Here is a 13,685-nt window from a genome sequence, read left to right as displayed (position 1 = left end):
TAAGCCTCTCCCCTGATCAGGGCTTGGGCTGTGCCCAGGATGAGCCATACTGTGCATCCCTGCTTTAGACAGGGCAAGACTTCTGCTATGGCTCAAGCTGCATCTCAGTTTGCAGCACCATCCCAAGAAGCTGCTCTAGAGCACATGGTGCCTTGCACAAGACAGCCCAGTGGAGCTGGATTTTGGGCCCTGGAGCTGGCTTTGCCTCTGGAGCACCACTGAAAATCACTGAGTTATGTGAACGCAGGCTGCTCCTCATGAAGAGCTGCTCCTCAGGTCTTGCAAAGTTATGCAGTCTCTGACCAGGGGAGCAGCCATTCCTCCATGGGGCTCTTCCCATCTTTCTCTAGGTCCCAGGGGCTGGGGCAGGATCTGCCTACCTGAAAAGCTGTGCACCTGCACCGTGGAGGTTTCCCTTAGTGCAGGTCTGGGCAAGTTTCTTCTTGGCTGATACTGTTGTTAGGGAGGATCAGCCTCAGCCCTTGGTGGTGAGAGCACCAGAGAATCAGTGTGTTCAACTTCAGCCCATGTGGGAGCCCGTTCCTGCCAGGGGCTTGCCTAAGCCCCTGCTGCTGCGTGGCCTGCTCTGTGTGCCCGGTGGCTGTACTGTCCGAGCATGCTCACCCAGTCATGCACATCCTGCACATCACTTTTCTGTTGTGTTTCACTGAACTGTGTGCTCTGAGAGTGCGTGCAGCATGCTGCGTGATCTCGCCGACTTCACATCCATCCCACCCAACGCTTCACATAGTCACACATGTCCGCCTTGCACCCACCTTTTGGGTATGCTGTGCACATGCTGTTGTCAAGGATCCCTCGGCCGTGCAGAGCCGTAACCGTTTTCCTCTCCCTCCTTCCTCCTTGTGTCTCCTGCAGGCATGCGTGACCACCCCCCCATCCCTGTGACGGACCTCGCTGACAACATCGACAGGCTGAAAGCCAACGACGGGCTGAAGTTCTCCCAGGAATATGAGGTGAGCATAAGAGTGTTGCCAGGCAGTGGGGGCAGAGTGATGCCGGCCAGGACCCCCAGCAGAGAGGGCTTGAAAGCTGAGCTGTGCCTCCTCTGCACCGGCATCGCCTGAGCAGGCTCTAAGCCAGGCCTGGGAGCCTGCCAGCATCCCCTGCCAGCATCTCCTGCCAGCCCCAGAGTGGTGGGAACTTGCCTTGAGCAGTTAAAGCATTGCTTGCACAGGGAAAAGGCCTTGCACCTGAATGCACAGCAACCCACCACACTCCCACCATGGTTACAGTCTTAGGAGTGAATGAAAGCTCATGTCTACCCACTTGGGCTGTCACTTGGAAATATGCCTGTATTTACTGGCATATAGGGTTATATATAGAATCATAGAATAGTTAGGGTTGAAAAGGACCTTAAGATCATCTAGTTCCAGCCCCCTTGCCATGGGTTTTATATATGCCAGGAAAGGGAGAGAAGGTAAGAGATGAATTCTAGCTAGTTCAAAGGATATGCTGCATGTATCTGAAAAGTCTCGAAGCTTCTTTTTGCTCCATGAGAGCTGGTCTCCATGTAGGTCTGTCAGTCCACAGCATCCTGTACCCCTTCGTTTCCATCTGCAGTCAAGGCTTTGTTTTCTGTGCCATCTTCTGCTGCCAACAAACACACATTCAGGTTTTCATTCCTGCTTTCCTCATGTAATCTCTCCTGGCACACTGCTGGACTGTGCTGACATTGTGTGTGCCATTCAGCATCTCTGCTACCAGAAACTGTGCTCATGTCCCACTGCCCTGGAGCAGTCCCATTACTCCTCCCTGCAGGAAGCTCTTTGCCTGTGCCTTGCAATCCTAAACTGCAAAATCCCCTGTGCTGCTGAATCACCCTCCTGCCCTTCTCCATATCCGGTGGAGTCCCTGGATAGATACTGTCCTCACCTGCCACTAGTGCTCCTTTTGCTCACAGAGAGGCACATACTGGGTGTTTGGTGAACCTGCACTGCACCTTTCCTAGCCCAGAGGACAGCTTGCCAAGGGGCTGCACACCTGGAGGGGAAGGGGCTGAACTGCACAGGGACTGCCTTACCTTTCTCACCACTCTCTGGGCAGGATGATCAGGTTGAAAACGTGAAGCCAGAGAAAGTTCCTCTGCAGCAATGGCAGGATTGTATTTTTCTGTGTTTACATGCAGGACCCTCTTGAGCTGCAGGGTACTTGTAAATAAACCCCGACTAGTACTGAAGAGGGAATAAATTTGGGAAGTGTCCTTTGCATGTGTTATCGCTTATGTTCGAATTGTTATCTGCCTGTGCCTGTGACCTCCCCTTTCTGCAGTGTGCCTACACTGATTTATGAGATGAGATCAGAACGCTTGCCCACGAGGTAGGATTATATATGCCAGGAAAGAGAGAGAAGGTGAGGGATGAATTCCAGCTAGTTCAAAGGGCATGCTGCATGTATCTGAGGAGGCTTGGAGCCCCTTTTTGCTTCAGGATGCCAGGTGGAGGGCTTTGCCATCCTTCTGTATACTGCTCTCTAGACCAGAGGGGAGCTGAGCTTTCAGCAACTACAGCAATATATTGCAACTTGAGAAATGTTTAGAGGAATATTATGCTTTCTTTGCAGTTACCTATGTGTTCATGTATGTCCTGCCAGTGGTGCCAAAGTATGTAGTTGTATCTGCCTGCCTTGGGCTTTTTGTTCCAAGTGCAGCTGAAATATTAAGCAGAGCTGTTCACAGTGCTACAGACAGACTGCACAGTAGGGATTCAGCAGGACCTAGTGTCTGTGCCCTCCCTCACCTAGGCCTGTGCTGGTTGGAGCCTGCAGCATAATACTGAGCTGTGGGAACTGTTTTGGAAAAAGTGAGCATTAAGTAAAGTCTCGTAGCTGGTTTTGTGAGCCTCTCTCTTCTCACTTCTCCTTCTTTAGAATATCATGGCTGGTTGAGAGCACCAGTCAGTTGTACTTTTCATCCTGAAGCAGCTATTAAGTAGCTGACTGTTGCATGTAATTTTTTTTCCACTGGATTCTGTTGTGTTTTATTCCTCATCAGCTAGAATTTACTGAACATGATGGGCTCATAAGGTGTTTGACACTAGGATGGACCCCAAAGCAGAAGGGGTTGCCCCTGTTTGGCATGTGGGGATCGCTACAGTCATTTCCCATTTGGAATGCCAGTGAGAAAAATCCTGGACTGAGTTTGCAGAGAGCAGCACCTGCCTGTGCATGATTGCTGCAGCCATGGGTCTGCTCCCATCCTGGCCCCTGCGTGCACACACAGGCTTGGCAGGGTGACAGCTCCCTTTGGAGCCTGCCCTGGGAAGGCTGGAGGGCAGGATGGGCACGGCTTGCCTTGCTGTGTAAGGGAATCTGCAGCGGATATGGAAATAGCAGAGGTGGGTGGGGAGCAGGCTGTGCAGCCCCAGCGGGATGCCAGGAGGCAGGGAACCACATCGTGGCAAATTCTGTGCAATTGCAGCTAATGATGGTACAGTCCCAGCACTCAGACTCTGTGAGCCCCAGACCTACGCAGAGCTGAGTGGTGACACAGCACTTTGGAGACCCTGACCCTGTTTCCCCACAGTGTGAAAGTGCTACCGGACTGGGCATAGAACAGCTGAGCAGGGAGAGCCAGAGAGCAAAGGCATCGAAGGTGAACCCCCAAGGCCCATTTGCTGTTTAATTGTCCTTCGGAATAGTTGTATTTTAAGTGTTTTTGCAGAGCAGCCTGGCAGCCTAACATCTCCATAGGGTGCAGGGTTGTTTATAGGAGTATAGAAGTTCCAGGAGCCCATGGCTCCCCAGGCAGAGAGCTAATATTTATCAGCACTTTCAACCACTGAGGCCAGCTGGCCCAAGGCCATCAATCTGGTGCTTGCCTTGGTTGTGCAAGGGATAGCCTAGACACAGGTGACACAAAACAAGACCTGTCAGCACCTCCCTCGTGCTTGGGAAGGGAGCAGGGTGGGTGCCAGAGATTTCTCGGAGCCATCTGGCCTCTATTCTCACAGGTCAAGGAACAAATAATACTGCTCACACCAGTTTGCCAGCCTGTGTGACCCAGTGGCCCCTGTAACAAAGCCAGCACAGAGCGAGCTGTGCGCTGGCTGCAGCAAGAGCAGGCAGGGAGCAATCCCATCTGGACCTACTGGTACCTCTGGTGCGGCAGGAGGGGTTGAACTGCAGGTGCTGGGAGCTGAACCGGCTGCAAGGCACAGTGAAGTGCTGCTTGGCTGCTATGGCACGGGGCACAGCACAGCCCCATCACACTCCCCCGGGCATGCAGCAGAGCTGGGGGGAGCAGTGCAGGGGTCTGGCAGCAGCTCCTGGCCCGGCCACACCAGGAGAGTATTTCATTTTTAGTGTACAGCGAGAGCTACAGTGAATTTACAGTGCGGGATTAATGGAATTAAGTAAGCAGAAGGGAGGCTGAGCCCCTTAATTATTTATCTGTGGGCTGTGGTGGGCGCTGCAGCTGTGTTGGAGCTCCTCCTGTGGGCCACCTTCCCATGCTGCAGCCTGTGGACGTGGGGCGGGATCCTGCCCTGCAATAAGGGGGTTCCCTCGCTGATACAAACAAGTGTACACACACACATCACATCACTTTCACTGCGGGATCCAGCAAGCCGAGCGCTGCTGTCCACTTTGTTGCTATTAACAGACACAGGACAGACTGACACCAGCCATGGCTGGTCCCTGCTCCCTTGTGGCTGCCGGTATTTCTGACCTAGATCCTGCTTCATTCCACCTTCCCAGGGGAATTCTTTTTTCCTTAAGTCAAACTACAACTTAAGGCCACTGCCCCTCATGCCCAGTCCCTTTGGCACATCCCTCCAGCGGTCAGCCCCTGGGAGCAGAACAGGCTGGATGTGATGAAAATCAGAGAGCATGCTGCTGGCCAGCACGTTAGTCCTTGATAATCTTTAGGTTGTGCATGAGATTTGTCTGTGATCCTGCTCCCCAGTGCAGTGGGGGCTGCAGCCACTTCCCTCCAGGTTTGTATGGAAGCACTGCTGGCCTGCCCAAACCCCATGTTCACTTGCATTTCCCTTGAAGCCACTGAGGACATTGCATCTCCCATGCCTGCAGCCCTGGCAGGACAGCTTAGGCAGTGGGAGAGGTGCCTGGGTCCCTGGAGCTGGTGAGCCCAGGAGGTGCTGGGCCCAGGGTCCAGATAGCACGGAGGGAGCGCAGGTTGTGGGTTTAATGGACTACTCAGGAAGCTGCCTGGCAGGCTCACAGCACTCACGTTCCGGTAATAAGAATAATAAGGTTGAAGCACTGCCAGCGATTGATTCAGGAGCGCATTATGTTCTCATTTGAGACGCAGCGCAGATTGACAGTGGTCAATGCTTGTGCTAATGTGGTTGATTTCACAGGAGGCTGGGAAGCACTTGCAGCCCGAGCACCTTTCCCTCCCCGTGCCCTTGTACAGCTGACTGAGCTGCTGAGCAGCACAGGGCCAAGGCTGCCCACTTCCTTGGCTGCTGCAGCCAGGACCAGCCAAGCTGCCCCAGAACCCTGCATGCCTGGGCTGCCCTTGCCTGCCCATGACACAGGCAGCTGCAGGGACTCTGCTTGCAGGGGGATTCTGGAGCTGCAAACCCAAGGTGGACTGTATCTGAGACACACTGACACCCAGGGATGTTTTCAAGGCATTTGTAAAGTGTTCTATCAAGGAAAGAGCCTTTTTCCCATCCTGTTTCAATAGCCTGGCTCTGTCTTTATGTTCATGGAAATAGCAGTAAGGATCCCTACTGCTGCTTTGGAGAGGCTGCTCCTTGCAATTCCATGCTGGGAAGGAGGAGCTTTACTAATTGAGCTTTTCCTTAATTTGTACTTACTGTCTTAACAACATCTCCCCTGTCACGTTAAAGCAAAGCAAAACTAAAAGTCATGGTGCTTTTAAGTTTCTTCCTAGCTCATTTCCTTCCAATTTCCCAGCCCTTCTGCTTTCTAGGAAAAACGAGTTGAAAGTGTTACTTTGATCAAATTTGTGGATGAAGCAGAAATTCCCAGGAGCCCCAGAAAGGAATGAGAGCAGATTCCCAGTCCCAGGCAGTTACGGAGTGAGGTGGGAAGATGAGGCAGTGCTGCTGTAGTCAGGGGCTGCAGAGATGGGGTGAGCTTTGCCAGGCACCACTCCATGTAAGGGTTTCAACTGCTCGCCAAGCAGCCCATCATCCTTCCGTTTATTTACTCATTTGTTTGCCTTAAAGGGGGGAACAGGTGTACATTAATTCATCACCAGAGTTTAAATTAAGTCATTTTACTTCTAAATGAGTCACTAATTTGCAGGAGTATTTAATTACAGCCTCTTTGCACTCAGGTGCTGTATTACTTCTGACTTTCTCACCTGTTTGCCCTCTTAAGAGGCTGCCCCTGATTAGACCATTTCTGCACATCCTAGTTGCACATCAAAGCAATTAACCCTAATGGCAACACCTTGATGCTCTTCCTCAGTTTTGGGGGCTCTTGACAGCTTTGTCTCCCCCAGGAAATAACTCCATCGCTGTGGCAGGACACAGACTTGCTGTGCAAAGCATACTGCACCCCACAGCTTGGGCAGCCCTGCAGCCTTTTGGCAGTGATTCGCAGCATATACTGAGCACAGACAACTGCACTGAGCCCTCCCTGCCTCTGCTGCGAAGGGAAGGCTCACTCCAGCACCCACCTGTTTCTGGTGCTGAGTGTTCACAGGGTGCAAGCAGTGCTGGTGCTTCCTTGTGTTCCTCTTCGGCAGCAAGAAGATGTTCACTGATAGCCTTGGGGCTGCTCTCAGCTCCACGGCCAGCTAGCCAGCTCTCTGCATGGGCTGTCTGTGCAGACTAAGGCTACCTTTTCCTAAAAGAAGTGTTATTTCTGTCTTTGATAGGCATTGGTGAATTTTCCTCCTTAGTTTGTCTCCTTGTGCTTCTCCTTTAGTGTGCTGTGAGTTAAATAGACTGGTATCAAAACCATTCCCACTCATCTCTACTCCAAACAGAAAAGCATTTACACATTTTGTTTCTGTTTCTCATGTGTCTGATCATTTCTATTGCCCTTTTCCAGTTCAGCCTCACCATTAGGTGGGCAGTAGGCATCCCTGCCACACAGGCAAGGGAGGAGAGCATTCAAAGAGCTGATTCAGTGAGCAGCCTATCCTGAAAACAAATTATAGGCGCCTGAATGAAATTAAGAGAGCCCTGAGCTGTGCTGGGATGTCTCTGTGCCTGAGAAGAGGAATTTGCAGGGGCTGTGGCAGCCAGGCTAGTGGGTTTCCAGCCAGAAGCAGTGCTTGAGATTTCCACTCCCACCATCCCTGCTGCAGTGCCTCTGAGCGCTGCTGCTGCCTGCTTATTATGCTGATAATAGAAAATTACAGGTTTTCTGTAGGAAATGTCTGTTTACATCCTGTATTTCCCAAACTACCTATTAGCATCGCTGTGATGTCACATTCTCCTGCGTGTTTTCGTCAGCACTGGCCACACTGCCTGTGGGCAGCCTGCTGCCTTGGGGAGGGCTGGCAGTGTGGGACACACGTGGGGACGGGGGTGGCCTGCGTCCTGCACACAGAGCCCTCAGGGCTGCTGCAGCCATGCAGGCAGTGCCTGTGCTCCATACCCAAGCTGGGTACCTGCACCCACTGCACTTGGCTGCTTTGGAAGTGCCAGAGTAGGGGACAGCAATGGGTATCACCCTAAACACAGACAGTGGTTGTTGGGGCTGAGCAGGAGGGGACTGTGAGGGCCATCCAGGTCAGCCCAGTCAGGGAGCTGCACTTCCCAGTTCACAGCTGATCCAGAGCTGACAGACTCACGGGTGTTTTACTGCCTGAGAAACCTGAAATGGCTGTCTGCCAAGCAATGAACACAGATGCCTGCAGAGAGAGTAACACGTGCTGCTTCCCCTGGTCTGTTTGCTCAATAGTTTTTGCCTGTGGGCCAGCAAAGCTTCAGGGACCTGGAGCTGGAGCATGATTTTAAGCAGGCTTTGGCTGCGTTTCTGATTTCAGGGGGAGGGGGTTCACGAGGTGACTGATTTCTGCTGTAGCTGCCTGCCGTGGGCTTGCCCAGAGCTGCATGTGCAGAGCAAGTTCCTGCACGAGGCAGCTGTCTTATCTTGGTGCCTCACATGTCTCTCTCTGACAAAGAGGCCATCCCAGCTCAGCTTTGGGGCTGGTCCTTTTTCACCTTGTTTTGTGCATGGACAAAGAAGGGGCTTTGTCCCTTTCGAAGGGGCTGCCTGGCCGTGGAGGAGCCATGCAGCAGCACATGGCTTGTGGGAGAAGCATTGGGTATGCAAGGCCAGGCTACAAGTGGGATCAGGATGTGCTTTTCAGGCAGTTGCATAGCATGCAGGCCTTTGGCCAAGATTTATAACCACGTCTCTTCTCCAGGTTTATAGTTCCTTGTCACTCTATTAACTCAAACGAGAGATGTTTACATTGCATAAGTAGCTGGAGTGGTGGATAGTAACCTATCAATTTTCATTACTATTCCCTGGCAAAAGCTCATAGGCTGTCTTGCAGGACACTAATACCTAAAGCTCCTGGGGCACAAGACACCCAGGGCTTGCTGTGTTTCAGGAAACTGCAGTTCAACAGCTAATAAAACGGCTAGGTCAAGAACTGCGCAGTCAGGTCTCTGTGGAGTCCTGGCATAGGACCAAATTTCTGCTGATAGTAGATGCAGAGGAAAGGATGAGCATACAGTGAGAGTGCCGGTGAAGGCTCATCTGCAGCAGGCTGCCCTAGCAAGGGGCTGCCTTGCCTGCAGGTCACAGGAGGCAGGTCCCACTGGGTTTCAGTGTGATCTGGCATGACACTGCTGCTGGAGACAGCCATGGAAGCTGCATCTGGCCTGGGGAGAGCTGTGGAGGGAAAGGCAGATTTCCTGACTGAAATGCACATGTGCTGCAGCATCCCACTGTGCTGTAACCTCTCCTGACTCCATCCCTCTCTTTCTCTCTGCAGTCCATTGATCCAGGGCAGCAGTTCACCTGGGAGAACTCCAACCTGGAAGTGAATAAGCCGAAAAACCGCTATGCAAATGTGATTGCCTATGACCACTCTCGTGTCATCCTGACCTCCATCGATGGTAAGAGTGACTCCAGAGTGGGCACCCCAGCCAACAGCTGAACCTGGCACTAGCAGGGGACCATCTTTGTCCCCGTTCTTAGTCGAGCAGGAACAAACCCCAGGAAATAATACCCAGCATCAGTGTGAGCCAGTGTGTGTGTTCTGGCTGGCAAGAAGAGAGGAAGGGCTCTGCAGAGCTTCCCTTGCTTTCCCAATGTCCTTAGAGCAGCATGCCCTGTGTGGTTGCTTCTTGCTACCTCTGGTGCCAACAGAGATGTCTGTTTCAGCAGCCTCCCTTCTCACTGCTGGCCCCACTGTGTGACTTCAGCTGCCTTCCTTGGCACAGTGTGCCACATGGTGGTATATGCCACTGTTAGCCCTACCACCCTCTGTCCCAACATAACTGCAGGGCCAGTATCTTCCTCTTGGACTTGGTGTTTGATCCAGAGTTAGTGCCCAGCACTGCACAGGCTGAGGGTTGCCCCTTCCACTGATACATCAGGCTTCACACATCCCTTTACTCCATGGAAAACACGTCAGGCCCTGGTATTCATAGCACTGACCCCCATGGCTCCAAGAACCAGCCCTACATCTCTGGACTCTGAGCCAGTACATGCTTTCAGAGCCTGCTTTGCAGTCATCTTGCACACAGAGGAGCTGAAGCCCAAGTACTGAAGCCCAGGTTCACCCGTTCCCATGGTTTTATAAATCAGCACCCAGATGAGCACACCAGAGCTGAGCCCACTCATGGAGGTTGAGAAGGATGCAGCTAATTCAGTGTACCCCTGCTTGGGGAAGAGACTGGGGCCTGGCTTTACATACAGGTGGCCCTGCCTCGCTTAGCATTCATTTTGTTGGGTGGATGACTTTTTTCTAATGCTAATGCACCACTCATCCTCTTCCAGAGGAGGGGGGGGTGCAAATGGTCCCTTGCTTCGAGGGGTGTTGAGCAGCAGCAGCTCTGTGAAGGCCTGGCATGCCTGATCATGGGCAAACCCTGTTAGACACTTGTGGGGTGAGCACATGGGGGAATCCTTGTTTTCCAGCCTGACTCAGTTGCTATGAGTAGTGTCAGTGTCTTCCTGGGAACCATTCCCAGAGCACCCTGCTGGGTCCCTGCCGACCATGCCAAGGGAGCCAGACGCTGCTTTCCAGCTGCTGCTATTGCTCCACCAAGCACTTTGTTTCTGCAGGTGTGAGACTGCTGGGACCTGTAGAAAATCCCCCTTGACAAAAGGGTCATGGGGACACCCCCAGCTTTATTTCCTTCCTCTAATGAAATGCAGATGCATGCTTCTTGGGAGACATAGGAGCTTCCTGCTGCTTTCCCTCCCTGCAGGCTGGGCAGCCCATATTGAGCAGGCTTTGGAAACACAGCCCCAGGCCTCTCTTTCTTTTACTGAATTTATTTTGCTAACTGTGTGTTTGCATTTTAAAGGCCTTTACAAGAAAGTCCTTTCCTTCATGGTGGAGGCTGAGTGGGAGCTGGAACAGCCTCTGACAACAGGCAGCAAATGGGGGGAATCTCAATCTAAGGAGAGTTTCAGTGGTGGTGGGAGGAAGGTCTCTGGCTTCTCTGGGGTACTTGTCCCTGCAGAAGGGATGGGGGGACATCCCTGCCTGACATCCCCTGCTAACAGACAAGCTAATGAAGCAGCCTCATTTTAGAAAGGTGCTGTAGGACCATAACAAATTATTGGTGAATTTAAGACAATTATTTCAGTCAATAGCTTAGGGCCAAACGAGCTCCTTAATATTCCTGCCTGTGAATTTTCCTTTGTGTGCGGGTGGCAGCTGTCTCTCTGCTTTGGTGCTGCCTTCTTGTTGCATTAATATGGGAGTTACAAAGGATTCTTCCTTGTTCAGGCACCATCCCTGTCCTTCGCAGGATCCCTGGGCAAGATTCTGGCATCACCCTGTACAGGAGACTTGTCAAGAGCCTTGTGAACATGACAGCTTCTTCTGCCTGCAGGGCCCAGCAGAGCAATAGGCACAGGGTGGTGTGCTGCCACTAGAGTAACGCTTTGCCCTTTTTGCACAGGAGTTCCAGGCAGTGATTACATCAATGCTAATTACATCGATGGCTATCGGAAGCAGAACGCCTACATCGCCACACAGGGACCTCTGCCAGAAACCCTCAGCGACTTCTGGAGGATGGTGTGGGAACAGAGAACAGCAACTATAGTCATGATGACCAGGCTGGAGGAGAAGTCCAGGGTACAGTGTGTGCTTCCTCTCTTTTTCTGGAGCTGGTGGTGCAGGCAGGAAAGAGGTATGGGAACCCAGGGAGAGGCAGGTCCAGTGGTGCTGTAGGCACCCCAGCAACAAGTGACTTGTAAGCATATCCCCACAGACTGAAAGGGCAGCAAGACCTCCCGTTACTGTGCTGCTCATTAACCCCTCTCTTACATTCATGTTTCTTCACCAAAAGGGTGGTCAGGCATTGGACCTGGCTGCCCAGGGAAGTGGTGCAATTGCCATCTCTGGAAGTGTTCAGAAATTGTGTAGATGAGGCCTCGGTGACATGGCTTAGTTGTGGCCTTCGCAGTCCTGGGGTGAAGGTTGGACTTGATGATCTTAAAGGTCTTTTCCAACCTAGTTGATTCTCTGATTCTATGCACATGCATCCTTTCCCTGCCCACATCACTCGTGCCAAAGGGAGAAGGGAAAGCTCTGAGATGGAGAGTGTTGACAGGCCCAGAAGCTGAGAAGCTGCAATGGGTAGGTGGTATCAGCAGCATCCTGCAGCTTGACAGGGCCCTGGCATCTCTGGCGATGAAGGCGAATGGCTGATCAGGTCTTGCAATAACAAGACTAATTTATGCCTTCTCCAGTGACGACATGTATAAATGATCGGCTCGTGCTGCCAAGATTAGATATTCTGATGTAATAAATGCAAAGCTGCCTGCAAACCGTGGGGGCAGCATGAGGCGGAGAGGAAGGAGCAGCTGCAGATGATGCTTGTGGTGTCTCTTGACTGAGGTTCTTACTCAGCCCCTGAAGCAGTTCATAAGCTGTGACTGAAGTGCTTCTGTGCTCAGATGCATCCTTCGGGCAAAGCCTGCCCAAGCAGGAGCCACCTTCAGCCTCTCGTGATTCAGTTTGTTCCTAAAAGTAAAATTGTAGCAGTGAGCATTTGTAGTTGCAGAATATTTTAGTGTTGCCATGCCAACAGCGGGAGAAGGGGCTGTGCACTCAAGCTGTGAAGCACTGGTTATTTTTAGCCCAATAAGCTCATTCTTGAGAAGCAGAAACTGTCAAGTTTGGGTTTAGTTAAAACTTTTGCCTGCATGCTCTCCCTCCCCTTCAAAGCTTTAGCACTGAAATGCTCACAAGGGTGTCCTAACCCACGCTGGCTGGGAGGAAGCAGCTGGAACAACCGATCACCATGGCAAAACAGATCTGCTTTTCCTACATATACAAAAATAGGCTTTGTTCATGGGCTTCCCCAGCTCTGCAAATGCCCTACAGCCTGCAGGAAAACCAGTATTCCTTGGAGATGAGCTGCCTCTAGAGAACCAGCCCAGCTTTGTACTGTGTGTCCCCTGCACTGCCCTGCCTGCTCTGTCTGATGTCCACCCTCACCAACCCCATCCCAAACAGGGAGGTCAATTAACCTGACCCTTCCTACAGCTCAGGGCTTAGCACATGGGCTAAGCAAGATCAGAAGCTGCTGATCAACTGCTCTCTGCAGCTGAGGGTTAAATGGGGACTTCTTTGTGGCTCCACATTTCAGTGATGGAACACGTATTTGAAGTACGAGGAAAAGCCCTTTTAGGTTGCCAAGTAAATTCCTGCCCAGAATTCTGACTCACTTAACTTCCAGGCTGTTTAGTTATGGAAGGCACCCCAAGGTGCGTGTTTCCCAAAGATAACAGGTTTCCTTTGACCCCACAGGCACTTGTCTTTGCCTGAGATGCCTGTGCTGTTGAGCCATGTGTTATCTCCCCATAGCACACTCTTTGTCCTGTCCTCCTGCAGGCAGGCAATTACCTCTTGCAGTAATGGTTCCTTTTCTGAACACAGTGTGTGTGGTCAGGCTTTTGGTGACAGGACAGGCACTGTGAATCCCTGTCATGGGCAAAGGGTGACCAGAGCCCTCACAGGAGCTGCAGGCAGCTGCGTGCTGAGACCTCTAGGCTGACCTGACTGGACCCAGACCTCAGCATTTGCTCCCCAGCACTGCCTGCCCATGCCCTCCTAGCTCTTTGGTGCATCCCCAGCACTAATGAGAAATGGGCAGTTTTGTTAAGCACCATAGGACAGGCAGATTGCCAGGAGAAGCAGTGGGGAAGCCCAGCCACTCCTGAGTGGAAACAGCCCTGCACAGCAAGGGATGTGTTTGCGGGACTCTGTGGGTGCCTCAGGGCACTCACTCACAGGAGGGCCCTGGTGGGGAGCTGGGATGTGGCCTTGAGGAGATTGCTTTCTCTGGGGTTTTTTGTTGGCTTCTCCAGCTTCTTCCAATGCAGGACGGCTTTCAGTCTCTTCCTGCTCTGCTTTTCTTCACATCCCTTTGGTGGTCGCTAGAGCTCATTCAGGAGCACACCTTCTGGGGGACCAAGGAAGATCCCGTTCACTGCCTATTGCTCCCAGCTTTCAGCATGAGTCACTGTTTTACAGTTTACTCCAGAGTATTCAAACCCCATCTGGTGCAACCCTTTGGGTC

At 52.0% G+C, this 13,685-nt stretch overlaps 1 protein-coding gene across 16 annotated transcripts in view; it reads left to right on the top strand.

Moving 5' to 3' along the window:
• PTPRF (protein tyrosine phosphatase receptor type F) overlaps positions 1 to 13,685 on the top strand; it is a 395,978-nt gene that overhangs the window by 367,796 nt on the left and 14,497 nt on the right. For all 16 annotated transcript variants that reach the window (XM_061345047.1, XM_061345050.1, XM_061345058.1 and 13 more), the window contains 3 exons: positions 877 to 974; positions 8,912 to 9,035; positions 11,058 to 11,233. In XM_061345047.1, the coding sequence (XP_061201031.1) occupies positions 877 to 974; positions 8,912 to 9,035; positions 11,058 to 11,233 (398 nt within the window). The remainder of the gene's footprint in view (positions 1 to 876; positions 975 to 8,911; positions 9,036 to 11,057; positions 11,234 to 13,685) is intronic.

The sequence above is a fragment of the Neopsephotus bourkii genome, unplaced genomic scaffold (genome assembly GCF_033783945.1).
Source record: "Neopsephotus bourkii isolate Nb327-2 ecotype Australia unplaced genomic scaffold, CSIRO-AGI_Nbou_v1 NB_234, whole genome shotgun sequence".
Taxonomy (NCBI): domain Eukaryota; kingdom Metazoa; phylum Chordata; class Aves; order Psittaciformes; family Psittacidae; genus Neopsephotus; species Neopsephotus bourkii.
Note: the sequence above shows the minus strand (reverse complement) of the source record. Positions and strands in the feature narration are given on the sequence as shown.